Source organism: Aricia agestis, chromosome 20 (assembly GCF_905147365.1).
Source record: "Aricia agestis chromosome 20, ilAriAges1.1, whole genome shotgun sequence".
In the NCBI taxonomy this organism is placed as follows: domain Eukaryota; kingdom Metazoa; phylum Arthropoda; class Insecta; order Lepidoptera; family Lycaenidae; genus Aricia; species Aricia agestis.
The window spans coordinates 2,995,591-3,023,200 of record NC_056425.1 but is presented as its reverse complement, the minus strand read 5'-3'; the positions used below and the strand labels follow the sequence as shown (position 1 = coordinate 3,023,200).

The 27,610-nt window shown below is 37.6% G+C and overlaps 2 protein-coding genes across 2 annotated transcripts in view; both read right to left on the bottom strand.

The window, feature by feature from the left end:
* Positions 1–10,468, bottom strand: part of LOC121737211 (hillarin) — a 68,314-nt gene extending 57,846 nt beyond the window's left edge. The window contains exons 1-2 of the mRNA XM_042128817.1: positions 10,183–10,468; positions 465–1,104 (exon numbers count right to left, since the gene is read on the bottom strand). Coding sequence (XP_041984751.1) covers positions 465–614 — 150 coding nt within the window. The 5' untranslated portion in view covers positions 615–1,104; positions 10,183–10,468. The remainder of the gene's footprint in view (positions 1–464; positions 1,105–10,182) is intronic.
* A 1,715-nt stretch (positions 10,469–12,183) lies between these two features.
* LOC121737225 (putative phosphatidate phosphatase) lies at positions 12,184–20,885 on the bottom strand. Its single transcript, XM_042128834.1, has 6 exons — positions 20,773–20,885; positions 19,823–19,974; positions 18,793–18,984; positions 17,238–17,405; positions 13,906–14,082; positions 12,184–13,046 (listed from the first exon to the last, which is right to left on the bottom strand). The coding sequence occupies exons 1-6, from the start codon at positions 20,837–20,839 to the stop codon at positions 12,945–12,947; spliced, it is 858 nt and encodes a 285-aa protein (XP_041984768.1). The 5' UTR covers positions 20,840–20,885; the 3' UTR covers positions 12,184–12,944.
* Between the last annotated feature and the right edge of the window lie 6,725 nt (positions 20,886–27,610).

Here is a 27,610-nt window from a genome sequence, read left to right as displayed (position 1 = left end):
GGTTGTCTGACAAACAAGATGGTTAACACGTCGAATGACCAATGTAAAAAGACAATCCTGAGCATTAACTCTCGCCAGCCCCGTCGTCCGGAACGGATGACGGGGCAGGCGAGACGGTTTTTAAGGGTTAAAAGGGAGGAAGGAAGGAAATAAAGGGAGAGAGGGTGCCCTTGAGTACTAGTTTTAGGCACTAGGCCAGGTTTCAAATAAATCAGCCACTGTCGAAATACATACATATGGGGGTCAATATTTCTTAATATTAGTGAAATTATTCGATGAGGGTTTTCGATATATCATTTGCTACCAGAGGGACGGTAGGGTCTATGTCAAATGTCAGACAGACATATGCCAGCTATATCGTGACATGTGGAAGCTATTTCGTGACATATGACAGCTGTTTGACACGACAATTAACACGATAGACCCTACATAGCGCCATAAAACCCTCATTGAAGTAAACTTACCTTCAATGTCAGTTTGGTCCCGCATACCGCGCACTTGAAGCAGCCGCTGTGGAAGAAGGTAAAGTCCTTCAGCGGGCCCACGCGGTCCACCTGGTAGACTATTTCGTTGCACCTGAAGCAGGTGCTCTCGTAGAAGTTGGGACGGTACATGCTTACGTCATAGTTCAGTACCACACTAAACACAACACTGACGATCGGTGCTAGTTTTGTTAATACTAGTTGCAAGCGATGCCAAAGACACTACGCGATGTATAACTAGTTTTGTTGTTGTTGACACTAGTGATTATAAGTATATAGCAACAACGACACTACGCGAGGTGGCAAATTTTGTTGTTAATGACACTAGTTACTGCAGTAACGACACTACGGTTTCGGTGATTCGGTGAGAGATTCAGATCGGGAGATTCGGTGAAAAAGATACTACGCGAGGTGTAACAAGTTTTGTTGTTTTTGACACTGACAGTTAAAAGTTACAACGCGGGGATTTTGACACCTCTTTTATTGTTGTTAACGTCACTAAGCCAATGCTATTATTTACAACTGCACAATCTATTCGTACTTTCAATAATTGTTGACAGTTGACACTTTAACGTTGACACGCACTATTGACACTATACACTGTCACTTGTCACCGACACATCTGAAATGAAATTGATACTTTTAATGTCAACGATCAAGATCGTTTATACTTTTTTAAGGAACAGCTTTAATTACAGATTATATTATTTAGTCTCTCTCAATCAGAGACATTTAATGATGATTCAACTTCAATTTAATGAAGTGTTTGACAGACGTATTCTGTCAAAATCTTCATTTAAATTCGTCTCTGAGTGCGGCAGGTAGTTTTTAATGAAGTTAAAGTTAAGTCTATTGTATTTTGTCTGACACTGTATAGCGTGACCGCATGGTATTGATCTACGCCACCCTTCCTAACTGACCCTTACTTTATGGCAAACATAACCTGCGAATGTAGAACTTATAGCTGTACCCCGGTTTTTTTTAAATAACTACTATTAGACTATAAACCATTTTAATAAAACATTCATTTAAACCGATACACTTCAGTATCTATCAAACAGTAAAACTGTATTGTCATACGTCAATCGTTCGCAGAGATTTGTAGTTTGGACCAATAGAACGCTTTTTACGTTGGTTTGACTGAATTGTGATAAGATGCTATAGTTGCAGTTTTCTAAATTTATGGCAATATGACACTTCCGTTCTAAGTTTACAATCGATACGAAAATCTGTCTGTCTTTTATAAATACGAAAATCTTTCCTCTTCATGCTTACTATCTATCTTTATAGTATATTTGCTACCAGCGTTTAACTGTACGCATTTTCTACGAGTCTCGATTTCCCTGGTACTTTAATGGCCTGATAAATAAAATAATAATAGGCAGGTAATTAATATTTACACGGTTTTTGCTCCGGCGCGGCGGTATCAGAGCGTGGTGCATTGCCGATCGCTTAACGGTTAATTTGGTATGTAGATACACACTGGAAACTTAGGTTTCTAACTGTCGTTATAACAAATTATAAAATACAAGTATCAAGATCGGTTCGGCGTTGTTTGCCGGCGTTTGATTGCTTTATTTTTGTATGCATATAATGCTTTGTGTTATGACGAAAAAATCACAATATTAAGTTAATTATAAATGACCCTAATTTCCATGGCACATCACATCCTTTCAAAATGCTTTCCATTTAGTCAAAGTTTGGGAGTCTCCAGATATCACTTTTATATTTTTTAATGTCTCGGTTACAAAATATTATACAACAAATCACCCGAAAGAGTTGAACCACTTGCTTAATAACAAATTGGTGTTTCTTTAAAAGGTTCGACCTAATCCTATCAAATATAATAAATTCCTAATATGTCTAAGGGAATTTATGAATGATCCCTATCAGTAGGTGGAGGTTTTGGCCAGCGCTGGCCGACGTGGGCATGGGTGGGCGAGGCTGAACTTTAAAACCACTTTTACCGATACATGATATTACCACAGTACAGGAGATAAACAGTAGACCTTCTTTATACTAGAAGATAATCAGGCGTAGGAAAATAAGCCTAACTTGAGATATATCTCTTCGCGTTACGATTTGGTTAGCCGGGCTTGGAATATGGAAGACTAAATGATGTCCGCAAAAACGATATTTCAATCACTTCTACTATTTTTTACTGATAAAGCTCGGCCCTCGGGTTTCCTGAGATCACATAAAAGAATTTCCTATCCCTGGTTGATTACCGCTGCCGATCCTGGCTTACAGATGCAGCGCTAGGAACGGTGGGTCAATCTTCTATTAAAAAAGTATTGATTTATATTTAAACACTTCACGCGAGTTAAAGTCTAATGTTAAGCAAAATTTATGCATTATGGTTTCAAGGACATGGCTGTGCTACACTACTGTATGACACTTATATTGTGGCGTGTGATATTACTCAATAGTCATTAAACTAGTCAGGTTGTTTTCTCAGACAGTGGGTTGAAGGATAAAGTCCATATGTCTACGAAAAGAAAATTACAATCAAATTTTGGCTAGACTACTACACCCTTATAGTAGGGGAGGGGAAGGTGCTAATTTTGTAGTCACTCGAGCGTCATGGAGACCTAGTAGGTTTTTTACATTAGATTAAACCGATAAAAAATAATAAGAGCGTTTTTTTATTTTAGCGGTGGGTTCAGCAACTGCGGCCATTTTAAAGTTTTGAAAAGAAAATATAATCATAAAATTGCTTATTTCGGTCAGTTATTATTATATTTTAGACAACAAGGACCAAATCATTTAGTTTAGTGCAAAATAAAATATGTGCGAAGCTTAGTTAGGAAAATATGAAGCTTTATATTTTAAAATGTCCCTACAGGCTTACCTAACCTTTGAATCGTCAGTGCTTTATATGGAAGCTTCTTCGGGGTATACTTAACATCCTCTATCTTAATTTGAAAACAAATCCGATGACATTTCAATATTAAAAAAAATTTAACCCACCACGTGAGAAATCTGATTTCTATACCATGATGTTGATGACTAGACACAATCATGTCGGAAGCCTATACAAGCTTAATCTGATACGCTCGAGCTAGTCCCGAAATCCCCTCTTCCCCTCCTTAACTATAAGTAATAAAAAGAACTAAGTATACAGGTCGTAACAACTTTAGGGTGTGTGGGGTTATAGTGTTTACCGTGAAAGTACCAGCCCTGAAAGAGTAACCTTTTTTTTTTACTTCTGTATGAGAAAATCCATAACGCTCGACAAATCATAAAAAATTGCTCTTTCAGCGCCGCTACTTTCACAGTAAACTCTTTATAAGGGGCACATACCCTGAGGTATTATCATTTTGTTTTGCTACTCCTTGTATACTGTATTGTTCTTGTCTGTTATGTGCCTTTTGAAACTGTATAGTGTAGACTATATTGTGTTGCATTATAAAGAAATTCTAATAGTAGGGGAGGTCGCGCTCATTTTAAAAAGTTATTTCATACCGAGACAATAATACTATTCTATTAATACATAAGAGTTTTGATCGTCAGCTACTCCAATATGGGTGGAATAAAAATTGAGATTATCTCAAAGTTTGCGAATTGGGATCTTTTTAATGTCAATTCAATACGATTCCCAACGAATCGTTTTGAATTGACATTAAAAAGATCCCAATTCGCACCCAATAAAGGTTCATATCTAGATTATACACGTTTAGGTTCGGTAGGTGCTATTTTAGTTTTAGTATATAACAACAGATGGCGCTTTTAAAGTAAAATGTATATAATTCTTCTTCACAAATATTGACTATCGAATTAATTAATTAAAATTGCTGTGTGCGATAATTATATGCCGTCAGTTGAATATTTGCAGGTGGAAATGTCATCTACGCGACGCCCTAGGATACATTGAGCGCGAAGTAGGGCTATAATGTTTATAGCTTATATCGCTGGCTGACGGGCTTTCCACCCGCATATTAACGACTGACGGTGGTCTTTATTATTAAAAAGGTATCAACATTCACCGGTATAAATTTTGTACGGTATGAAATGACTTTATATTTTAATTTTTTAACATAGTTCAGTAACGCGACTGACGTTGAATCCCCCGTCTGCGATACGGCTGACGGTGCATTTTGGTTGAGCATGACCTCAATAATCATCCATAAAAGTTTCATTCGGTATAAAATCACTTTTCACAATTATTTTTTTTACAACTTTGAAATACTCTCAGTTAACATTCCACCACGGGTGCGGCGACTGACGCTGATTATATTGATTGATAAATATTAAGCTACCGCTGGACAAAAATTTGGTCGGTATGAAATGACTTAGCAAACGATAGCACTACCTCCCCTACTATAATATTTCATTGAGTATATATATATTTTTTTTAATGAAATAAGGGGGCAAACGAGCAAACGGGTCACCTGATGGAAAGCAACTTCCGTCGCCCATGAACACTCGCAGCATCAGAAGAGCTGCAAGTGCGTTGCCGGCCTTTTAAGAGGGAATAGGGTAATAGCGGAGGGTAGGGAAGGGAAGGGAAGGGAATAGTTGAGGGTAGGGATGGGAATAGGTTAGGGGTTAGGGGATTGGGCCTCCGGTAAACTCACTCACTCGCCGAAACACAGCGCAAGCGCTGTTTCACGCCGGTATATTGTGACGTAAAATTAAAATTATCATGTATTTCAAGTTGCAATTCAATCTTAATAAACCTTCGTGGTTTCTCGATCATATATTATGTAATATTGTGTATTGTTTTAAAAGGTAAATAAAAAAAAAAATGTTTTTTACATTAATAATTGTTAAACCAAATAAGTTGTATTTTATTTTTTACGCGATGACACCCGTAACTCCGTTGGACCGAAATTCGTGTATCGCGTGAGAACCGTACATTTTTCCGGGATAAAAACTATCATAATATGTTCCTTCCCGGGACTCATAGTATCTGCATACTTAATTTAATCGAAATCGGTTTAGCGGTTTAAGCTTGAAAAGGTAACAGACACAAACACATATTAGTATGTATTATGTCATATAGTACAAGCTAATATTATGCGGTAAAGCATATTATATACTCAGTGCCACTAGGCTGTGTTTAGCAGGAATAGTAATATGATAGGTCTTATCTAAGTACTAGGAACTGCGCACAGGAAATATGCTAGACCTTTGATCTATGATCTAAATATTTACGGTAAGTCTACATTCATTATAGAAATAATTATTACAAACCAAGTACCAACTAGATTATAATATTTTGTATGAATTGCATTCTTCACAAGCTATTTGACCGAGCTTTGCTCGGTATTCGATAAAACACGAATAAAATGACATTTTCAAAAAATAATTCCTAGCTAGATCGATTTATCGCCCCCGAAACCCCCTATATACTAAATTTCATGAAAATCGTTGGAGCCGATTCCGAGATTCCTATTGTATACATACAGCAATTGTATGATTTCCTATCATACAATTGCTGTATGTACAAGAATTGCTCGTTTAAAGATATAAGATATCGGCTTTGATTATTATATGTGTAATATATATTAAAAGGATATCGGATTGAAATATTTGATTATTATATTTAAACAATTAAATATTAGAATTTTTGTAATTTGCAAAAAAAACACATTAAATGAAATATTATCAACAGCAGAGATCTTAGGAGCGTTTTTGAGCAGCACTATAATAGTGAGTCTGCGCTATAAAGGTCGATGCATCTTGAAATTAGAATTTTTGTAATTTGCAAATGAAACTTGTATCTTTTTTTAAATGAAACGTTGTAGTTGACCCAAAGATTTTAAACAGCGTTTGCGTATACGAAACTTAAAAAAATAATTTATGTTCAGGAATTTTAATGGTGTGCTTGGAATAGATTAGCATTCTGGTTTTCTCTTAACTTTACGGTTTAACTTCTAAGAAGCAGTAACGAGTGCAGTGCAGTTAGATAACTAAGTTGTGGTAACGTGCATATGGTAGGGAAATAGGTAGACATGGCATTATTTGGTGTAATGTAAGAGCTAACAGAATATCCATACTTAATATTATAAAATATGCGAAATGAGTCAAATGACGTGTCTGTCTGTTACTTCTTCACGCCCAAACCGCTGAACTGATTTTGCTGAAATTTGGTATGGAGATACTATGAGTCCCGGGAAAGGACATAGGCTACTTGTTATCCCGGATGTTCAACGGAGTTGCGGGCGTCTTGCAGGCATTTAAAGATGCCAGCGTGAGTAAACGCATCTGTAACACACAACACATGCACGCAGCACACGAGATCCTTAACCGTATTCAGTACTTAGCTAAAAGGAAATAAAATTCCTTTTAAGCTAAGTACTGAATACGGTTTTGCTTGATCGAGCAATAACGTCGGGCTAAACCCGCGGCTCGGGCTTTCGTCCACACATTCAGCAGTGCTCGATAGTTTTATTCTAAATCGATATGTTTAATTCCATCGAGCCGGCTCGATACGAGCCTTCGAGCGGCTCGATGCCTTCGAGCTGTCAGTTTTGCGGTCCACACAGTAATTATTACTCGATTTGGAGTAAAACTCTTGAGCAAAACCGCATGTGAGTACTTAGCATTAGGAAGCGAAGAGAAGAGAAGAAGAAAAAAGCGGAGTTGCCACGTACCTACGATTAATTTAAATATAGCTTTTTCTCGTTGTCGCAAACTCCGGGCTTTTAAAGGGATCCTTAAAGGGTCTTCAATGATCTCTCTCTATTTTCTCTGTTGTAGGTCTCTATTTTAATTATCAGGCATAATATTTTACACCATATCTAATTCACGCCCAAGTCTACTGTGTATACTTTTTAGGTAATACGTGGTATATGAGCTATCTGGGTGTGGGCCAGTGAGATCAGACCTCGTTTCATATTGTCAATAAATTAAATATATTAGTAAAATGTCGTAAGAATATTGAAACAGTTGTTACGAAATATGAGGATAAAGATAAGATCTAAGTTATCGAATAGAATAAAATCGCTTCCGTAGATATTAAGTAATATTTTAATTGTTTGTTTTTGAGTATTTACCTTAATAATTTATTTGCTTAGGTTGCGTTGAAAAGAACATAAAATCGGCCAAGTGCGAGTCGAACTCGCGCACGAAGATTTCCGTACCATTATAGAGCAAAATTTGCATTTTAAAATTGTTTTATTTTAAAATTATTATTAAATTTATTGAAGTACACATTATAATTCAGGACTATGAGAAAAATTCAAGTACCTACCTGTTGTCATTATTGATATAGAGCAAAAAAGGCCAAAAAAAATCACGTATGGGAGCCCCCCTTAAATTTTAATTTCATTTGATTTTAGTATTTTCTGTTATAGCGGCAACAGATATACATAATCTGTGTGAATTTCAACTCCCTAGCTATTACCGTTCTTGAGTTACAGCCTGGAGACAGACAGACAGACAGACAGACGGACAGACAACGAAGTCTTAGTAATAGGGTCCTTTACCCTTTGGGTACGGAACCCTAAAAAGGGTCTTGACAAACAAATAGGTAATATTACGCAAAGTTTTGAGCAGAGGGGGCTAGTACTAGGCTACTAACAAATAATATACAGTAAACGATCGGACCAAATTCAGATCGCGAAGCTCGACCGGAGAAATACCACGGACTCACACAAAACCGGCGTGAAACAGCGTTTGCGCTGTGTTTCGCCGAGTGAGTAAGTTTACCGGAGGCCCAATCCCCTACCCTTTTCCCTTCCCTACCCTCTCCTATTTCCTTCCCTACCCTCCCCTATTCCCTTCCCTACCCTCCCCTATTAGGGAATAGGGTCCCTCTTAAAAGGCCGGCAACGCACCTGCAGCTCTTCTGATGCTTCTAGTGTCCATGGGCGACGGAAGTTGCTTCCATCAGGTGACCCGTTTGCTCGTTTGCCCCCTTATTTCATTAAAAAAAAGATATGTTGCACACGTCATATCTTGACAGACACATTGTCAGGGCCCCCGTAAGGGCTACTGGCGCCTGTGTGCAAAAAAAGGATTTTGGCGCCCCTTTAGGCAAATTTTTTGGGACCTTGGTTTTGGCGCCCCTAAAGATGGCAATTTGGCGCCCCTAGAGGATGGCGCCCGTGTGCATTGCACACATTGCACATATGGTAGCGGGGGCCCTGCACATTGTTAAACGTGGAACGGAACAAAACTTTATGTTTTACACTCTGTTGTTGCCTGCCTAGCGTGAAAAGTTGAAAACATTGTTGTAACTTGTAATATATTCCTATTAGCAATATCTATCAGTGATCTTAACCTTCAGAAATCAATATTTTTTAAAGCGACCCGCATATGACTGGTTCCGTAAACTAAACGAACTGCTATTTCACACTGGTTCTAAATCTGTAAAGTTTCTGTGTAATTATACCTAAGTTATAACTATAATTTCATTACTTAGGAGTTATGGATGACAGAAAATGTACGTTTTAAGCCATAGAATTACTGTTTATTTTGTAATTAAATTTTAAAGCTATTTCTTTCACAATAGGAACTTTCTTTGAAAAAAATGTCTTTAGGATTCAGTAGCCAAATAGCAAGAAAACGAAACTCTTATGGATTTGTCATGTTTGTCTGTCCGTCCGTATGTCACAACTCTCAACATCTTTCTCCGAAACTTTAAGAACTATAATTATTTAATATTACTGTTGTTCATTTTCGTAGCGGAATAAAATACGACACTAAAATATGAACAAAATAAAATGTTTGTCATTAAACTTGATAGCGTAGGACATAAAACACAGTAACAAGTCGTTAGCGAACCAAAATTAGGTTAACTGTTTAAAATAACTTGTCTTTAATTAAATTTTCATGAAAATTTATTCTTAAAAACATCTTATAACATATTTGAAGGATAATAATTTAAAATTGCTATTTACGTTTACGAAAAACAAGACTCTTATTAAGAAGCATTTTGGAATTTCTTACAATAAACAAACGACCATTGCATTATATTAAAACTCTCCACCACCAAAGTTTTAGAACCGCTGCCACAAAAACAGGCGTGCTCAACTTTTTTCGTAATATTATGACAACCTCTTTTCTACGTATCGATAATTTTCATAATCTCGACAACCGGTTACTGGTTGCTGGCACTTGGCAGGTCGCGGGTTGTGTAGAGGTTGTGTAGACAGCGCGACGTTATCACTTCACACGCTAATGGCATATACAGTACCTGAAGTTATCTGTATATTGGGCTACACATTTGGCCTACAAATGCATTAGCTAGAGTTATCTGTATATTGGGTTATACATTTGCTGGTTTGTAGCTATAAATGTATTTCTTATAAGACTGGTTCGGTTACTTTATAAAATGTTTAAATATCTAAATATTTATTTCATTTTTTGACGTAATCTATATGAATACTTTCATAATATTGTACGTGATACTTTGTGAAATTAGATAATGAGTATATCGTGGTGTATCGTTTTACGTAATGCGATGTACAAAATATTATAAAAGTTTATAAAAATTAGCAATGAAAGTAAATGTATGGTATAATAAACATAGAATACATTCCTCTTCGAAGGGCCAAAACGTTAATATCTTATCTGACCAAAACGTCAAGGGTACACTTGTGGGGTTTTCCCACTACGTTTCAAGTGAACTTTTTGCTCACATAGTAATAGCAACCTACTTGAACAACAAAGAATATAAATCAGATATTCCGATGTAACTGTAATTAAAGCTTTTCCTTTTTGTGGGACGAAATATAACTGTATACGTTACATTGCGGCACAACACAATACACGGCACTCGATTAAAAACCTTTGCACTTATTTGTGGTTGTAAAAAAAGTAACTGTCATGTTTGACAGCTGTCAGCGGTGGCAGGAACGCGCGGCGCTCGCGACGGCCGGCCGAGTACTGCCCGCGATTGTTTACCGGGCCCGAGACGCCGGCAAAGAGCGGCTAGGGGACAGGTGTTACACCTGTTGTGATGTCAAACTAGGTGTGGCGTTGTCTCTGAGAGACTATGTTTGGCTGAAAGCTTAGGTATATTGTAATTTGAAAAAATACGTATTACATACTTCATATGGTTGTTACTCCATACACCAATATTTTTCAGGATGGAAACGTTACACTGAATGTGTACCTATTTTAAAATCAATAAAAACAATAATAATTATTATACTCTGTATAAAGTTAAATTTAATTAATTCTCAAAATTTTATTTCTATCTACTAATGTGTCTTAATATTCTCTATTCTTTTCTAATTAGCTGTTTGTGTCTGCTGGGCAAAGGCCTCCCCTCTTTCCTTCCACACGTCTCTATACTTTGCTGTGTTTGGTCACTCTTTACGTCGTTTAGTCTTAATATTAACTATCGTTAAAGTAAGTTTTTGTATTTCCTGTCTGTTTTATGTAATAAACCGTAACATACCTAACTCTGTATAACAACAGAGTGTAGTTAAGTATAATATAATTATATATGTATTAAAATATGTTAATTTTAAGGTATTTGATATAAATAAATAAAGTAATGGCACAATTCAACTGCCATAAAGTAAATATTAAAAAAAAAACGAGTGTGCTTTAGACCACACAACTGAAATAAAACTTCTTGAGCTTCACCTATATGTATGTATATTGAAAGAAGAAGAAAAAAGTTTTTCTTCAAAAAACAGAAAACCTATTCAGAAGCAATCAGAAAAAAGAGCTGTTAGAACGGCTGTAAAATCTAAGTAAATGGACATTCTCTATTGTAAGACCCTCGTTGATTTCTCTCAAATTTTTACATTTTTTTCTACTATTCATAGGTATAAAACTTACTGTCTCTCTCTATCACAAGCTACTCTTAGTGTGCGGTAGCGCGGAGGCACGCGGCCGCGCGTCGGGCATTCCGCACTAAATCGCCCGCTGGAGAAAGTAAACTCTACTAATATGGAGGCTTCTTCTCAGCTACACCAAGCGAAACTCAATTCTAATACATCAGTATAAAGTCGAAAATTGAATGTCAATGTAAGCTTAGATCGCGTGTAACCTGTGAACGTCACTAGGCGATAATCAACTCGAATACACGGTAATAAAGTTAAAAGTTGAATGACGGTATTTTTGAAGAACGTGTATAGCCTAAGGAAATATGAATGGGAGGTTTTATTTGTTTTATACATTAGAATAGGGTCTTGAACTCTAGATGGCGGATGGCAAGTGGCATATAATTATATAGCGGCTATAAAGTGGCATACGATTAGCTATTGGCATAAATTAGTTAGTATGGAATTTGGCAAGAATAAAATATAATTATATTCAACAAAGATAAATTATAATTAAATATTTTGCTAATTTTGGCATTCTTTCACCTTATAGAACTGGTTACCACAAATATTTATGAGTGTATGCTAATTTCAAAGGAATAACATAATATAATATTATATAGCATTATAAACAATAACATTTTAAAAATCGTTGGATATTTTGTTCGCGAACCAAAATTTATGACACCTAGTAAAAGACATCAACGACCGCGATGCTTAAAATAAGTTTCATTTTATTTTAATATTTTATATCTTATTTTAATAACACCTTCAGATATATTATATTATTCATATTACTTTGTAGTTTGTTGTATTACAAAACCTTATTATTTTATCAGTGATTTTAAGATTTATTACAAACAAAATATAACAATCGTTTACAAAATTTTAAATTACATCTGAACGAAAAACCTAAGGTTAAAAAAATAAAACAATAATTTTTAGTAAATAATTTATTATGAGTAGAAAATAATTACTAATACTTAGTTACTTCTTAGTATTAAACTTAATAATATTCCGCGCCTACTTACTATTTACGCAATATTTCAGTATTATATTTGCTATTAAATTAATTTAGGCCTTTTTCAAAATATTTGACTAAAGTATGAAGTTGGTGAATCTTTTTATTAATCACATTTTACTTTATAGTTTACTTATCTCGGTTTTCTCCTTTTTTCTAGTTTCTGAAAGTACAATTCTTAAAAACTCCTTTTGAGAAACTTCAATAAACATCTTAACATCTATTATTATGATTTATGCTATACCTACAATATACTTTATACATAGACGGACAGTTAACAATCTATTCCACTTAATTTTATCAAATACTAAAAGTAAACAAAATATTCAACCAATTTATAATAATAATTAATATTGTGCATTCTGTATTAAACACAAAATACTCGTTCATAAAGGGATTTAGATCAAAGACAAAGTTTTTTGTAATTATTAATGTTATAAGGCCGACTTAATCTTACGATGACGGATCTACATTAGGTAGTTACTTAGTTGATTTATCAAGTCAATGTCAGACATGGACCATGGCTGGCCTATGAAACAATCTCTGAAGTAAATGTTTTATAGTATAGGTACGTTTTGATTGCGTTAAATGTGTTAGCATGAACATTCAACAGCTACGTACACATAGTTTTCCTATAACTGTAAGTATCATTATTATCAACATGCATTATTTGTATGATGTTACGAAAACGTAGCTGCTAAATCCACTAGGGTGCTAGCACACATCAGAGCGCTGTCTGTGGAGTGGTATGCCGTCGGTCGTTGGGACCGGCTTGTGATGGTCCTTAGGCTCCAGGATATCCGTGCCCCACGTCCACTGAAAAAGAGAAAAGTAGAAATAAGTAGTTTAGGACGCTACCATTTAAATAATAACTTTAGACTCCAAAACTGGCACCACAAATATCTATGAGGTACGGTGGTATCTATCAAACAACTACGAATAATAAATACTAAGGAAACGTAACTCCCATACTATTACCGTTTTAAATTTGGTTCCTTTCGAACTGTCATGTAACGTCAGCCTGATACTGCTCAAGGCCTCCTAAATATTGCAAATGTATTGAAATGTGTACCTGGTACACATTTTTGATGAGTATTGTAGAACATGTTTTTTGACGGAGTTACTTTTCCTTACTTAGGTTATTCGTAGGATATAAATGTATCTTCCTCTTTATTCAATGATTATTTGCCTTAATCAAAGTATCGACTCTATCAAATTTCATTTTAATCGGTTCAGTCGTTTAGGCGTAGAGAGCTAATAGACGGATACACTTTCGCACTTGTCGGATATAACTAAGAAAAGTCGCTTGATAGAAGACAAAAACTAGCCCTTTACATCCGTTATGGAAGATTTACACAGTATTTTTCAGAGCGAAGTAACCACTTCTCAAGTATTGTAGTGCCTGGGACAAGATTTTTAAATGTTGCCCAAGCGCATACGGCATTCTCGCATCATAGTCGGCCTAGTCCAGAGGAAAAAACTAGTCAATACGTCTGGGCCCAACTATGTGTGGGTTTCCTCACGATGTTTTCCTTCACCGTACGAGCGTCCGTATTATGTACTTGAGAGCAGAAAATATCTCATAGATATAATACAAAACGTCGTATAATTGCACACACAGTTTGGATCCATTAAACTAGTAAGAGGATAGGGGGTCAGTGTACTTATTTCTTACCACTAGCGCGGCAAAAGTGAGTCCCAAGAAGTACCCAGCCAGCACGTCGCTCCAGTGGTGCTTGTAGTCCGACACGCGGGATAACGCCGTGTACCAGGACAGCATGACAGCAACGAACTGCAGCGAGTGGCGCAGCACGCGAGTCCCGCGCCACACCATGCGCTTCTCCAGGTAGAACTGGAATACCAGGGATGCATGATAAAAAGAAGTCTAAGGCTGGTAATAGACGGACCGCACGGCGATCTACAGTTTTCGTACTAAATTCATATCCGCCATACACGGACTGCTCGAGCAGTTCTTGAGGGGTCCGGCCGGTACAAATTTCAACGCGACTGCTCTAGAGTCCCGACTGCAGCTTGCGGTCCGTCTATGGCTAGTCTAACTGCCGCAATCAGAGAAATTTTATATGTCTTGACGGCAAGAGTCAGGCACAGGACTGACTTTTTAACCGACTTCCAAAAAGGAGGAGGTTATATGTTCGGCTGTGGATATATTTTTTTTATTTTTTATTTTTATTTGTGTATGTTCAACGATTACTCCGCCGTTTGTGAACCGATTTTCGAAATTTTTGTTTTGTTGTATTAGGTTTCACTCCAATTTGGTACCATGTTCACAAAAGTGGTGACCTGATGATGGGATCCATGAGTAATCGAGGGAAACTCCTCGAAATTTATATGGAAACATATGGTGATTTTGGTTTTATAAGAAGAATCCTAAGCATATGCTACCAAAACGCAAGATTTTGCACCGAGGTATACTATGGTTCCGAAGATACTAAGAGAACTCCGGATTCCTTATAAATACAAGTTCGCGGGCTTAGGCGCTGTTTTAAGAACTGAAAGCATATGCTACTATGCAAATTACATTCATCATCATCATCATCATTACCACGTCAGGGTCACCAATGTCACCAAAATTAAACATAACAAATTCAGCCTTAACTCCAGAGCGTAAGGCACACATTTGAAATTACTTTGAGAAGTAAGCTGCTTCGATAATACAAGTAAGTACATGCATGTCTCCGAGGGATATACGTGGGAGAGCCATGCTTCGGCACGAATGAGCCGGCTCGACCGGAGAAATACCACGTTCTCACAGAAAACCGGCGTGAAACAGCGCTTGCGCTGTGTTTCGCCGAGTGAGTGAGTTTACCGGAGGCCCAATCCCCTACCCTATTCCCTTCCCTACCCTCCCCTATTCCCTTCCCTTCCCATCCTTACCCTTCCCTATTACCCTGTTCCCTCTTAAAAGGCCGGCAACGCACTTGCAGCGCAGCCCCCCCCCCCCCCCCCCCCTAAAGTGGGTGTTCGGGGGGCGCAGCCCCCCGCCAAAACAAAAACACACAAAATCCAGAAAGTCCAAGAGTAGGTTAGGTTAGGTTAGAACTTAGACCACAACATGAGGGAGCCGAGCGAGCGCAGCGAGCGTGCTGCGGCAGCAGCCGGCGACCGTCTTAGGGTTGATTCAGATCGCAACGCGACGCGTAGATGCATTTCTAAATTAGTATGGATTTGACAGATTCGCAATACGTCTGACGCAATTGAAATCTGTCAAATCCATACAAATTTAGGAACGCATCTACGCGTCGCGTTGCGGCGGCGAAGAATCAACCCTTACTTTCGCTTTATAACGGTACGGAACCCTTCATGGGTGAGTTCGACTCGCACTTGGCCGATTTTATTATATTTTACCACCTCATTGTTTAAAAAACGGCTTAGAATAAGATTTCTCACTGACAAATTCCGTAACCGCTCATTCATAAATTTTTACCGCTCATTTAATTATTTTACTGTTCAATAATGTTTTCAATGATCCATTTCATTATTTTTTACAACTCATTTTTGTTTACTTTACTGCTTAGTTTTAACTGCTAAAGTAGATATTACACGTGCCATTTATAATTTTTAACTTACCAAAACTGCAATTTACAACTGCCCCTTTAAATAAGTGCCTTATGATATTAATATTTAATACAATAAATAAGTACATCTTCTTATCTTCATAAATTATTTAAAATTCTCGTGTCCTTACTCCTTACTCCTCCGAAACGGTTTTACTGATTATACTCCTATTAATCCTTCGACCGTGGATTCTTGGAAATCTATTGTTATTCTATTGTGTCTCGCTCACCAGTGAGCTTGTAATAAGATACTAATATAATATAGGGTATTAATTATTCTACGTATAGTACGCGAAAGTTAACTAGGTAACTAAAAAGAGTGAAATTATTATTTTTAACAAAAAATTAAAACCGACTTCCAAGGTAAAAACAATAATAACATCCTTATAATATGAACTAAAAAGTATTAAATAATTTTTCCTATCTAATAGTGCCTTTTTCCGAATTCGGCTAAAACTCTACTATTTCTGTACTCAATCTTCATAATTTTGAAGTCGGTGCCAGTTCCAAAAGTTTCAAATATTCTGGCAGACTGAAGATTCAGCTATCTGGTACCGACTTCAAAATGATGAAGATTGAGTACAGAAATAGTAGAGTTTTAGCCGAATTCGGAAAAAGGTACTATTAGATAGGAAAATTTATTTAATACTTTTTAGTTCATATTATAAGGATGTTATTATTGTTTTTACCTTGGAAGTCGGTTTTAATTTTTTGTTAAAAATAATTTACATGCTCATTCGATGCGTAGATTATCTTTCTTATCAAACATCAGTTGATGAATGTAATTTGTCTTAACCAAACTTGAAAACAATATTTTTCTAACGCAAGAATCTAAAAGATAAAGTCACGAATGACGACGCTTTATGGCTATTGGCTGCGTTTCGTAATTGCATTGCTAGTTTTTCTGTTCCAATAGAATTGCTGCGCTTAGCGAGGCTAAGGTAAATGAAGCTATTCTATTGGTTCTCAATAACACCTTCCTCGGAAGGTAGCTTAGGCGTAAACGTACCCTTAATGTTATGACTTGTGTCTCAATTAGCTTAGGAGTTACATTAATGCAGGGTGATCACCTGCTTGACTTATTCTTATATATTTATTATAAAATTCTCGTGTCACAATGTTAGGCCGCGTACTCCTCCGAAACGGCTTTACTGATTTTAATCAAATTTTATATGCATATTCAATGGGTCGGATAATCGGCTACTGGGTACTTTTTATATTGATAAGTGCATTTGTTGAATAAATAATAGTAAATTATTACAACTCGAGACTGACGGCAACCATTGTTTGTCCGATGGGATAGTGATGGACGTTGCCATGGTGACATACTTATTTAGTCACTTCAACAAAATAATACGGCCGAAATACTTTATATGGCCAAGAAACATTTGTCGGGACAGCTAGTAATTCTATATTGATCCAGGGTACTCACAGCGAGGTAGAACATGGTGAAGGCGGACCAAGCGGAGTGTCCGCTGAGGAAAGACATGTGCATGTCGTCCAGGCTGTCTGTGGGCGGCGCGGTGCAGCGGTACTGCCCCGGCTCGATATACCGGTGCTGCCACTCTGGTGATGAGCAGTTCACTGACGGCTTGCAGAGCTGAAAGAACAGAGGTTTTTAGTAAAAATAGTTTCGCTATTGTTTCGATAGACAAGTTAGATGTCAAAAATTTATGAAATTTGTTTAGTGAGGCGTTGCGTTGGTGCCTGAGATATTGTGTGATGCAGCAGTATCAGCAGCAGTTTGCAGAGCGGACAGAAAAATACGTGGTCATGTGTTGTCATATCCTAAGTATTGAAATCTTTACTCGGCAACAGGTGATTCTAACCATCAAGGATTCGATAAAATATTTTTATCATCAAGACAGTACGTTAAATAATTTTATCGTATTTGCTTTTTATCAGGGCGGCCTTCTAATAAAATATGTTATAAAAATGACAGTTGGAAATCTGTTAATTTTTTGTTGATATCAGCATGCGTGTGGTCCTGATATTATTATGGCACCGTCATATACTCAGGGAGCCCTAGAACATTTTTTTTTATTACTATCAAGAGTATCAAGCTAATTTTTTGTGAGCTTCATTTTGACAAGACAAACAACATTTTTATTTGCGAAAAATTTTGGAAGTGTATTGGGAGGTTAACAGTTATAAAATGTCCTACAAATAGAACAATCCATATTTTAGGACCATCAGTTATTCAAAGTATGAAATCCTTTCTATCTCTGTTAGCTACCACTTTCGAGATTTTTAACAAATAAAATGTTGTTCGTCTTATCAAAATGAAGCTACTCACAAAAATTAGCTTGATAGTAATAAAAAAAATGTTCTAGGGCTCCCGTGATAATACTGCATAGCTTGTCTAAAGCCCAAACCTCAAAACCTCAAAATAACAAGATATCTGGGTACTCAGATAACAATAATAATAATTTAGACACCAAAGTTAGAAAATAAAAAGGTGTGGGTAAATACATAAAAAATGTTATGTTTCAATTAATTATAACTTCGCCTTATCAAGTGTCTTGACTTTCGCTTCTTACGCTTTAATGTTTTTTCTTAGTCGCTTATCTAAGCGACTTCCATTCGATTAGCGGCAATGCCTTTCTAGTGCCTTTTCCATCACAGAGCGGCATGATTTAGCGTAGGCCTAGAGCAGGGGTCACCAAATGGCGGACCGCCGACCCATTGTGTGCGGACCACCGACCAAGCATTTTCGAATATGAACTTCGTTTAATGTCAATACTTGCACCAATTTTACTTCAAACTTCAGACAGATAATTAGCTACAAAAATTGATACGTTTCTCATTGATTGATACCTGTGCCTTTGTAATTTCCGTTATTTGTTTAAAAATTAAAAAAACATTTTTTTATAAAATGTGTGGACCGCGGTCCGCGAAGGTCAGTTCAATTCTGAAAATGACCCGCGAGCGAATCTAATTGGTGACCCCTGGCCTAGAGTATTAAAAAATCTTTCAAATGCACTTACGTCAAAGAAATGCGGTCGAGGTCTTCCTATAACGTTCTTAGCGATATTCGTGGTGAGTTCTATGAAGCAGGCGCCGTAGCCGAAGGACGTGAGCGCGCAGTAGAAGCCGCGCAGCCAGGCCGGCACGTCGAACCACAGACAGCGGACAGTGTCGTCCTCCTTGCGGAGTAACACCCACTCACACACCAGGAACTGGGAATTGGAATTAATAATTCAGATAGGCAACTTCTCTAAACTTGATTACAGCACCGGAACCACATACAAGGGATCTGAATTCTTTGTAACCTCTTTATGCTAAAACATACATTGAATGTGCATTGAATCCAGAGACATATATTCAGTTTTATTATTTTTATATAAGGATATTTGACGTGGGAGGGCCATGCTTCGGCACGAATGGGCCGGCTCGACCGGAGAAATACCACGGGCTCACAGAAAACCGGCGTGAAACAGCGCCTGCGCTGTGTTTCGCCGAGTGAGTGAGTTTACCGGAGGCCCAATCCCCTACCATTTTCCCTTCCCTACCCTCTCCTATTTCCTTCCCTACCCTCCCCTATTCCCTTCCCTACTCTCCCCTATTACCCTATTACCCTATTCCATCTTAAAAGGCCGACAACGCACCTGTAGCTCTTCTGATGCTGCGAGTGTCCATGGGTGACGGAAGTTGCTTTCCATCATGTGACTCGTTTGCTCGTTTGCCCCCTTATTTCATTAAAAAAATACCATCCAAACATGTCACTTTTCTGGGTTCAGTGTATGTTTTAGCATAAAGAGGCAACAAAGAAATCGGATACATTGTAAGTACAAGCAGCAGCATCAAAAAGAATTTAATATGCTGGTTTTACCAAACTTAGGAAGGAGGATTTATGAATACGATGCCATTGATAGCAATATGTAGAGGTATAAGAACCTAGCCTCTATCGCGCAACGCATATCCAACAGATGATTGGACGGATTGAAGATCCAACGTGTAGTTTTATACATTGCCAAAAACACTTATATACTAACTATGCTAAATAGTTTAACTTACCGCAAGTATAGGCAGGCAGAGGCCGTAAATCCTGAGCGCGGTGACGGTGACGGTGTCGCTGCGGTAGGGGAACATGAGGCTCTCGTCGCCGCAAAAGAATCCGCGCTCAAACGACGGCCAGAACGCCATCGTCGCGTATATCGCGAATATCACTGAGAGGAAAGTTACAGTTAGAGTTGGAATGCGGAAAAAAGTTAAAGTTAGAGTTTGAGTGCGGATGAAAGTTAGAGTTCGGTAAGCAGGGGCCGTACACTCAAGGTGCGGTGACGGTGACGGTATCGCTGCGGTAGGGGAACTTCAGGCTCTCGTTGCCGCAGAAGAACCCGCGCTCGAATGACGGCCAGAATCGTTGCGTATATTGCGAATATTACTAGGAGGAAAGTTAGAGTTAGAGTTTGAGTGTGGAGGAAAGTTAGAGCTTGAGAAAGTTAGAGGTGGAAGACGGAGGAAACATAAATAAAAATAAAATTATGCGGTAGGTGTAAAGTTAAATTTTGAGATTAAATGATATTATGGACAGAAAATTATGTGCCACCTTAATCTAAAACAAAAGTTAACATTTTCTGTTCTGAATTAAAACAAATTTCTGTTTAACCTAACCTAACAAATGTATTTGTTGTATTAATATTATCTAATACAATATGTTTTTCTTATAACTTCTATTTACACTTCTAATCGCGTTCAATTGTTATCGTAATCATACCTGTATTGAAATAATAGAAAACTTATGTTCAATTATAAATTGATTGTTAATCTCCACTTCAAAGAAATTAATTTTATGTTGTTTATTGTTAAAAGAAAAAAAAACATATTATACAGAAATTATATTTTACAGTAAGACACCGGTAGCTACAAAAGTGTAAAACTGCAGCAAAAATTAGTAAATTAGAAATTATTTATTAATTAATTCATTTAATACATTTATTTATTTTGTATATTTTATTACTTACGTGTACTGATAAGGATGACATCCACCACAAACTTCCTCAGCAGATGTTTGGAAAACTCTCGCGTCATTTTCCTAGCTTTCCACTAATAACTACAAAACTTTCCAATGACAACTATATAGCAAAGAAAAAATTTAAAAAATCGTTCCACAAACAAAAAATACGAGTCGAATAAAACCTTTTTTGTAAGTTTAAAAAATTATCCACTAACAGACTGTCCGGATGTAAGTACTGTCCATTACTACAACTGCCCACTACACGACTGTATATAAGTAGGAGAGATAAGACACACTAACTCTGCCCTGTGACATCTAACATTTCCTTATTTCAACTATACTATTTATACACTTCATTTATTTATATATGAAAGAGATAATTATTATTGATGATATATGCGTATCTTATTGTAGATTTGTTATTTTAAGCTATGACGATTCTTCTACATGGACAGACGTAATTTGGACTATGGATTAATGTAAGATGTGTTTACGATATTATTATAATTCATAGTTCATTCTACAATATACGTATGATAGTGTGGCTGAATCGATTTAGATTTTAGATAAAATGCAGTCTGTAGATGCTTTGAGTCCCAGAAAAGGATATAGGAGATAACATTTCATAATTTTAGTAGTAAAACACTTTGTTATAATTAATACAAACATATTGATTTTATAGTTATTTAAACTTTTCTTTAAGCATTCCCAATAAATTATCATATTATTATCTTGTCATAAGATACTATTTCTTGGCTAAACCGCGTACAAGATCAGCGCAAAGGAATTCGATTTCATCTCGGTAACTGGATAGAGTAGATATCTAGGTACCTATGTATGGTATCAATTAAATTTCTGCTCTTCAGATTTAAAACTGCCTTTTAAGGGTAGTCTTTCGATGCAAGCGTCTATATACTCAAACTCAAACTCAAACTCAAAAATTTTTATTCAGAATAAATTTTTTCAAATATTCTCTGAACGTCGGGGCTACACAGATGCCTACCACCGGTTCGGGAACTAACCCGGCGAGAAGAACCGGCGTAAGAAACTCGCTACTTTATAGTCTATCGTCAGTGACCCCGCATAAGTGTCAATAATTCAGACCGCAACGCGACGCGTAGATGCATTTCTAAATTTGTATGGATTTAACAGATTTGCAAGACTCACGCTCACTTAGTTATAAAGTGTCACTTAACGTTTAATGGTTGGTGAAAACTGATATTACCTAAATTAATAAGCATTTTCACAATATCTAAGGCATGCTAGGCTCTATTATCCTCCGTGGTCTAGAGGTATAGAGCGCGGCTCTTGACTCGGAGGTCGTGAGTTCGATTCCAGCGTTGGAAACATGTTATTTCCAAGTTTGGTGAGGCAATGCAGGCTGATCACCAGATTGTCTGACAAGTAAGATGATCCATGTGTCGGATGGGCATGTAAAAAGTCGGTCCTGCGCCTGATCTCTCGCCAGTCGTGTCGGTCTTCCGTCCCACTGGGTTATGAGAGTAAAGGAATAGAGAGTGCTCTTGTGTACTGCGCACACACTTGGGCACTATAAAAATTACTCCTGCGTAGCTGGCCTGGTTTCAATGAAACCGGCCACCGTCACCGAAACCGGGTACGGGTTTATACGTGGGAGAGCCATGCTTTGGGACGAATGGGCCGGCTCGACCGGATAAATACCACGTTCTCACAGAAAACCGGCGTGAAACAGCGCTTGCGCTGTGTTTCACCGAGTGAGTGAGTTTACCGGAGGCCCAATCCCCTAACTCCTACCCTATTCCCTTCCCTACCCTCAACTATTCCCTTCCCTTCCCTACCCTCCCCTATTACCCTATTCCCTCTTAAAAGGTCGGCAACGCACGTGCAGCTCTTCTGATGCTGCGAGTGTCCATGGGCGATGGAAGTTGCTTTCCATCAGGTGACCCGTTTGCTCGTTTGCCCCCTTATTCGTAGATTAGAATGCTACATAACAATATTGGTGACGTCAACAGGAAGAAGCCATCAAAACAAAGTTATGTATGATGCAACATCTCTCTCTGCATGTCTGAGGTCTAGATAACTAGATAATTTATATGAATGGTCTAATGCAGGGTTCCCCAACCTTTTATCATGGAGCTACACTTTGAAATAATTAATGTATGATATTTTATATTTTATTCAGGGTATAACAACTAGCTAAAATAAGTAATAATACTTTTATCCTTAAAAGTTTACTGGAGTAAATGTAGCAGCGCTGAAGTTTAATTTCAATTCAAACAATAAGGCGCAGTGCAGACGACAGACTATCCGTGACGCACTTTTTAGTCCGTGGAAATAGAACCTATGCAATTATATTATACGTGGGAGAGCCTTGCTTCGGCACGAATGGGCCGGCTCGACCGGAAAAATACCACGTTCTCACAGAAAACCGGCGTGAAACGGCAAGCACTGTGTTTCGCCGAGTGAGTGACTTTACCGGAGGCCCAATCCCCTATTCCCTACCCTACCCTATTCCCTTCCCTTCCCTTCCCATCCCTACCCTTCCCTATTCCCTCTTAAAAGGCTGGCAACGCACCTGCAGCTCTTCTGATGCTGCGAGTGTCCATGGGCGACGGAAGTTGCTTTCCATCAGGTGACCCGTTTGCTCGTTTGCCCCCTTATCTCAAAAAAAAAATTTATGCAGTCACGCAAACGTCTGTGCTGTGCGACGTTTGCGTTACTGCTTAAAATTGCATAGGTTCTATTTCCATAGACTAAAAAGTGCGTCACAGATAAAAGTCGTTTGCGCAGCACCTAAATCTATGCAGAGGCGGCGTAAGGCATGTGCGGTGTGGGAGACCGCCCACGGCCTTGCGGTCCTCGCGCCCCTTAGAGAGCGCGTTTTTTTAGGATTTACGAGTATCAAAAAAAAATCTTTTAACAAAATCCGTCTTCTTGCATCATCCATCAGGGGGCCCCGCAAAATATATTTTGCCCACATAATTTTTTTTTTCTGTAACATCTCTTTGGCCCCTGTGTCGAGCGGCCTGTAGGTTGGGAATCCCTGGTCTAATCTAATGGATAGTGAGTAGTAATTTCTATATATAATACTATTATTATTTAATATATAATATAATATTTTTCGTCCCTACTTCTCATACATTTTTGTCAGCACTATCAGCATCCTGGGCGCCGAAGAAATCTCGCCCAGGGACTGGTAGTGCTAAAACTGGCCCTGCAAATAACTATACTTCCGCTTAGATTAAAGTTCACCGGCTTGCTTAGCACGGGGATTGAAATTTGTTTCCGATCTTCGTAGACATAATATAACTATAGTTTTTTTGATAAAAGATCCTACGTTTAAGTAAATAAGGTCGTAGATTCATTGTCAATGTTATTTTATTTTGAAGTGTATTTTGTGAACTGTTTTTATTACCCATTGTTTAGCGTGGGAAAATTGATAATTCCACCCTCAAAGAATCTACATCGCCAAAGTGCTAGACAAATTGTGTAACATTTTATAAAATGTTTATAAATCCGAGCTCGCAAAACAATAGGTCGTAAAAGCTCGAAAAACTTACATAAAAATGATTATTGTTGCCGATGAATCTTTACTTTAAATCAGAAGATTTTCCAAGAAACTATAGTTATTTCTTGTTTTTATCTATTTCTTCTAGATCGACAATCCCCGTGCTAGGACAGCAGATAACACAAAGGTTGTCTGGAAGAAATCGCTTTTAGCTTTTTTAATTTGAGCTTATGTTAAGGTTATGTTACGTGTAATTTTTTGTAATTGTGAGCAATAAAATGTTTTAATAATAATTTCTTACAAATTATTATCTAAGCGTAATTGAATTACTCTGTAGATAAAATCACTTTTGCGCCAAACATTATTTTCCTATCACTAATTATTATTTTCAAATTTTCCTTGTTTCAAATCCATACTATTAATTAATCTTATAAATGCGTCTGTCTGTCTGTATGTCTGTCTGTTAGCTCTTCACGCCCAAACCGTTGAACCGATTTTGCTGTTTGAAGTGGAAATAGTTCAGATCCCGGGAAAGGACATTGGATACTTTTTATACCGGGAAAATGTACGGTTCCCGCGCGATAAACGAATTTTGGCGTAACGGAGTTGCGGGCGTCATCTATTGAACGACTTCCAAAAAGGAGGAGGTTATTCATATATTCGGCTGTGGATATATTTTTTTATAGTTATGAATACAAAAAAACGTGCACACTTCACTGTGCCTGCATTACTTCCTTCCTAATACCTACCTCTCGGCGAATTTTGTCAAAAATGGAGACTGCCAAAAGCATGCTCTATTGTGAAACAAAAATTAGCGAAACAATTTTTGATCTTACTATATCTAGATTTTACTATATTTATATTATATCTAGACTTACACAGGTACTTTCTTTACAGTATGGAGGTCTGGAAAACGCGTTAAAATAAGTGTGACGAAGATAAAATGAATATAGAACCATCGCTTTAAAAATCTATTGAAAATTACGCCAATCACATATGACTTTAATAATTTTAACCTTCGTGTCAACGACCTATGATGTATCGCTTTGATGATACCGCTCCATACTTTGGACTACGATTTCACGATAGTTATAGGTACTCACTGAGTAGGTACTACTCAGTACCATGATAGTATATTGCAGGGGTCCGGACCGCTGACCCATTGTGTGCGGACCAAGCATGTTCAAAGAAATTCGTTAAAAGTTAATTTTGGTCTCGACATACTGATAAACATGTAGCAACAAAAATTGTTACTTTTCTCATTGATACAAATAAACACCTTTGTAATTTCCGTGAATGTGGGGAGTGGAGACCGCGAAGGATGTTATTTCTTAAAACGGACCCCGAACGAAACTAATTAGTAATTGGTGACCTCTGGTCTATTGCAAGTAAGACTTTGTGACTTGGCCCTAGAGCCTTATGGGTATCAGGCATGGTATATCTACTTGTTTGTGTTAATTACTTGCGGACTGTATTAGACGTTAAAGATGTAAAAATATAAGATATAAAAAGGTTATTACGTTGAATAAAAGAAACTGTTACACCCCGGCCGGGGTGGTTTCATAGAAGGAAGTGTCAAGTTGAAGCACAGATTACTAAGATAAAGGGAGTCCGGTGTTGCCAGTCTTTCTGTTCGTCTTGACAGATGCTGGATTGCTTGTGTGTTTTTCCCGTTAAAAAAGGGAATAACCGAGTATGGTTATTCTAATAGTGGAATCGCGTACACTACTCAAATAATACATTTGATAATTTAGTAATCAAAAACCCATATTTTAAAGTACGAAACATAACTATTAATAATTATAGAATGGAAGTTGTCTATTGTCTAAGCACCCAGAGGACTTTGGCTTATTTGCTAACCGATAGTCCAGGTAAGTTGGACCCGGAAAAGGTACCAAAAAAGATGGTCCAATTCGATAACACTATCGAATAGGTGTCGATAACGTGATTATTGGTATTATCTGTGTGCACACAGCACGGCCTTAGAGACTGAGAGGTGAGTGATCGATAAGCCTATCTAATATGAAAGGAAATACCTGTGGCACTCGGGGACTGCCGCGGTAAAGATATTATACGGTCTTACTACAAAAGATTTAAACACCTGTTGAACAGTTGATTAGAGAAAAATTCAGTACAAAATGGTCTCAAAACAACTGTTCAATAGATGTTTATTGTTTAATCTTTTGTGGTAAGGCCGTAAGTATTTTTTATCAACTTATGCAATTATAATTCGCATACGTCTAGTCGCACGCAGACCAACACCGTGCCGAAGTGTGCCGAACTGAAACGACGTTAAAAGATGCACGAGGCTTATTTTCGTTACAGAGTTTCTTGATTCGATCGCCACGCTCAAAGCCCGTGATAAAAGCTATTAGCTCAAAATCTATATAGGCAGCACAAAGCTTTATGATTGCTCGACAAAAGTATAAGAAAAAGGCATCATATTCGATTTTTATGTCTCTTTGGTGGGGCGGGGAGTGAGCGGGGCAGGTGCGCCCACTGCGAATTGGTAGATCCCAATCACACGGCGACACGTGATTGGTTTTAATTGCTCCCACTAGTTTTGACTAATGATCTTTAATTTGTATGCAGGAGCTCGATTCGTAAGCGTCGAATGTCGATCGCAGGCTATATCTCACTCGTGTGCGCACATGCGCGAGTTAAAGGGTCGAAATAACATTCAACGCTTGAGAATCGCCCCCGTCTTAAACGCTGATTCCTAGGTATGTTTACATCAATCCAGTACTAGAACAATACTGGCGCCAGATACTGTATCGATGTAAATCAACACTATCTCAGGGTAAGTACTGGAATGTTTTGACCCAGTTATGTTATTTTTATCCCGCTATCGAGATGGGTGTGTGGTTTATTCATAAACAGCATTATCAGTACGCAAATAAAATTATCTTTGACGTACTCAATCGTCATACGATTTTAGGGTACAATAACACATAAACAAAGTGTGTCTCCGGCCTCCCCGTATGTCCATACGAATGTTCTCCACATTATGTTTTTAAGGTTGGGTTGCACCAGAGGCGTGGTTAAAGTAAAAGTTAAGGTTAAAGTTATGGTTATAGTTAAGGCTAAATTTAACTTTAACCTTAACTTTGACCGGAGAAATTGACAGATGACAGCTGGTCCAACAAGGTTATAAATGAACGTGGGCGGGGGCTTCTGGTAAAGGAGAACTGTCAAAAATGGGCTTTTTTGTATGATGACAGCGTTAGTTCCTTTTTTCGCCACGCACATTTAAAACCTTGTCGAGCTCTATGGTTATGGTAAAATATGGCGTCTTGATGGCGTCCATTTTTAACTTTAACCAAAGATTTGACATTTTGCATTGTAGTTAAAGTTAAAG